At 40.4% G+C, this 3788-nt stretch overlaps 1 protein-coding gene across 1 annotated transcript; it reads left to right on the top strand.

The window, feature by feature from the left end:
• The first annotated feature begins 509 nt into the window (after nucleotides 1–509).
• LOC110116028 lies at nucleotides 510–1214 on the top strand. The gene has a single exon (XM_020849467.1). It carries the CDS (start codon nucleotides 510–512, stop codon nucleotides 1212–1214), a length of 705 nt encoding a protein of 234 aa, XP_020705126.1.
• The last annotated feature ends 2574 nt before the right edge of the window (nucleotides 1215–3788 follow it).

Consider the following 3788-nt stretch of genomic DNA (forward strand, 5'->3'; position numbering starts at 1 on the left):
TTAAAAATTTTGCCCATTAAAGGTTCCTCTCTGCAAATGATGTCAAACAAAAATACAAGCAAAAGAAAATATCAGAAATCAAAATAAAATTTTTATTTTTATTTCAGCAAAAAGAAATAATTTTTATACTTTTGGTTTTCATGTTTTGTTTCTACTAAATCTTGCTCATAGAAACTAATCCACATATATCACAAATTTTCTCACCACACATTTCACAAGAATAATATGCAGAAAAAAAAGTGAGAAATAAAATGCAAATATAAGAGCGAGAATACTAGAAATTTCATAGTGATTTGGGCAAAACTTTACCTACGTCCACTCCCTAGAGTCCTCCTCTCTAGGTATTGCAATAACTCCTTTAGTGTCACTTCTTTAGCTCCATGGCAAGGTAGATAAGCTCTTACAAATCGCATGCGGGAGCTCTGCTAGGGTTTCCCTTTCCCGCCTGCTTTGCTTTTCCTTCTTCCCGCCGCCCCCCCACCCCGGCAGCGTGCCGGAGGGCTCTTCTCATGGATTCGTCTTCTCTTGCAGCTGATTTTCCTCCACTCTCCTCTTCTGCTGCTGTGGCCCCTGCATCGATGAGGAACTGGAGCCAGATTTTCGCTCCTGACTCTTCCTCTCCATCTCCTAAGGTTTTCAACTTTTCTCATCATCCATCTGAGCCAGAAATTATTCCGTTTTCACATGACAAGCTTGAGCAAGGAAGCGGAGACTGGAACCTATGTCTTGTTGGATATTCCATAGGGCGTCGACCTTTCTATGAAGCGCTGTTAGGAGCGTTAAACAAAACTTGGTCTTTGAAAGGTTCTCTCAAACTTCTTTCACTTAGTGAGGGGTTTTTCCTCTTGCGTTTTTCCTGTGCTGAAGACTATGATATGGCTTGGTCTAAAGGTGTCTGGTTTCTTCTTGGGAAACCCTTTGTTCTTCAAAAATGGCACCCAAAATTCAAACCCAAGAGGGAAAATTTCTCTACAGTTCCAATTTGGGTTAAGATTCACGATCTCCCCCTTGCATGCTGGAATTCAGAGGGCATCTCGAGGATTGCGAGTAAAATAGGGGTGCCGCTAGCTGCTGATCACCTCACAGAGCAAAAAACGCGCCTAACGTATGCACGTATCTGCGTCCTTGTTGACTGCAATGCTGCTTACCCGGATGAAATCAAAGTCTCTTTAGATGGAGATGTAGTTGGGTTGAAGATGCAATATGAGTGGTGACCATCTCCGTGCGAGCACTGTAAGTCCTTGGTACACTACTCCTCTTCTTGTCCGTTAAACCCCTCCCCTGTCAGCAACGCTCAGGGGACCACTCAGTTCAAACCAAGAGGCAGAAGTTTTAGTAAGAAACCTGGTAATAGGTTTCAATCTCGCCCCCCTTCCAGGCCTCCACGTATTGAGCAAAAGGCCACTGATGCTTCCACATCCAATCCAGCAGCTGTTACCACTTCATCTCTAATTCCTCTTTACACAAATAGTATTGGGCAACCTTTGCTTTACCAAAAGCACTCCCCTCCTCCTCCACGGAAAATGTCTCCTTCGCCAAGCAAAGCAGCTAATGTGGAGCACCCCCTTCTAATTCCCCCCAGCCGATGTTGAAAACTTGATAGATGATATTGTGACCAGCATTCCCAACCTAAATATTCCTACTGAGGAACCATCAGCTTCCTCTAGCTCTTTTCTGGCTTCTTCTCTGAAGTCGAATAACTGTGTCAATTCTTTAAATAAATTTGAGGTTCTTAGCTCTCAGATTGAAACAGACACGAATGAGAATATGGCATCCCTCAATGACATAGTTGGGCAAAATCTTAAGCAGCCGAACAAGGGAAAGAAACAAACTATCTCTGAATCATCCAAGAAAACTGCTAAGGGAAAGCAGAGTAAAAAATCCCAACCTCAACATTCTTCATGATGTCTTTTCCCATGATTGGTACGTGGAATGTAAGAGGGTTTAACCACTCTGAGAATGTCCTTAGCTGTAAACGACTTATTAAGTCTTTTAAGCTTGATCTTTTATGTCTTTTGGAGACCCGTATCCGCTCCTCCTCTCTCTCTGACCCTTTTTTTGACTCTTCTCATATCCTTTTCCAGAATGAAGCTAGTCTTCATAATTTTCATTTGACCTCTTCTGGACGTATTTGGGTCAAATGGGATTCTAGCAAGCTCAATTTTATTCCTAATCTGGTTACTCCCCAAATGATTAATGGGAATGTCATGGTTGGTAATTGCCTTCAATTTCAAATTTGTTTTGTGTATGCTGCAAACAATGCCACTGAGAGGAAGGCTCTCTGAAATTCGATTTTCTCTGTTACTCCTGCAAATGACGTTCCCTGGGCTATTATTGGTGATTTTAACTGCTGCCGTTACGCGTTTGAAAAGTATGGTGGCTCTTCTTTGCATTACTCTTTTCTTGTGGACCTTAACAATATGATATTTGCTAATGGCTTGCTGGATTTACATTCGGTTGGTAGCTTCTACACCTGGTTTAATCAGCAATCTGTTAACCCTATTTTTATTAAACTTGATAGGGCAATTGTTAATGAGGAATGGGGCAAGAAGTTTCCCAATTCCTACAGCTCTTTTCAAACTCCATCATGTTCGGACCATTCCCCTATTATTCTGCATCCGGGAGCTTCTTCAAAGTCTAAGCACAGGTTTCTTTTTAAAAATTTTTGGACAAAGCATGACAATTTTTGGACATTTCTTTTAAATGTTGTTTCCATGCCTGTTTATGGTAATCCTCTTTCTCACCTCTGTAATGTTCTGAGAAGGCTTAAAGGTGACATTAAAAATCATCCATGGGCGAATTCTCTGTCTCTTAATGCCCAATTAGATGACCTTCATGCTAAACAGCTTACTACTCTTGAGCGTATTCATGCTTTTCCGGAGGATGCTACTCTTGTTGTTGAGCTTAGACAAATTAACATCAATATATCCCATGTTAACTCTATGATTTATAGTTAGGTTATTCAAAGAGCTAAAACTAAATGGCTGCATCACGGTGCAGATAATCTCAAATTTATGTATGCCAAAATCAGGAGTAGGCAATGTAGTTCAAAGGCTGTGGTTAACCTTTTTGCTGTTAACCCGAATATTTCTAGAGAAGAAGTTATTCATTCTATTATCCTTTATTTTCAAAAGCTTTTCAATCCTCCTGCTCCTTCTTCGATGAATATGCACATTTTTCCTATTGGCAAAGCTATTCCTGAGAGCTCTGTTATGAAGCTTGTTGCTCCTATCTCAGATGATGAGATTAAATTGGCTGTTTTTAAAGGTTCTTCCAAATCCGCTCCTGGTCCTGACGGGTTTAATTACTGCTTCTATAAATCAGCTTGGCATATTATTGGACCTCTTGTTTGTAAGGCTGTTAGGTCCTTTTTTGCTAAAGGATACATTGTTTTTCCAACCTTTTAGAGGCTAGAGGTTTCAAAGGTTTTACTGCGGAGAACTTTCAACTTTCACATCTTTTATATGCTGATGATGTCTTAATATTCAGAGAAGCTAATCTGGAGAATTGTTCTCTTCTTTCTGACATCCTTAAAGATTTTGGAAATGCCTCGGGATTGCATGTCAACTTTGAAAAATGCTCTGTTATGTTTTCTAATAAACATAGGGATCAAGACTCTTTGTGCCAAGCCTTATCTATTTCAAATGTTTTCTCCAAGATTACTTATCTTGGCATCCCTATTTCCTTTGTTAGGATGAAAGTGGTAGATTACCTTCCACTTATGGACAGCTTGCTGAAAAAATTTTCTGGTTGGAAGGCCAACCTTCTATCTTTTGCCGGAAGACTGC

Source organism: Dendrobium catenatum, unplaced genomic scaffold (genome assembly GCF_001605985.2).
Source record: "Dendrobium catenatum unplaced genomic scaffold, ASM160598v2 fragScaff_scaffold_669, whole genome shotgun sequence".
NCBI classification, from domain to species: Eukaryota; Viridiplantae; Streptophyta; class Magnoliopsida; order Asparagales; family Orchidaceae; genus Dendrobium; species Dendrobium catenatum.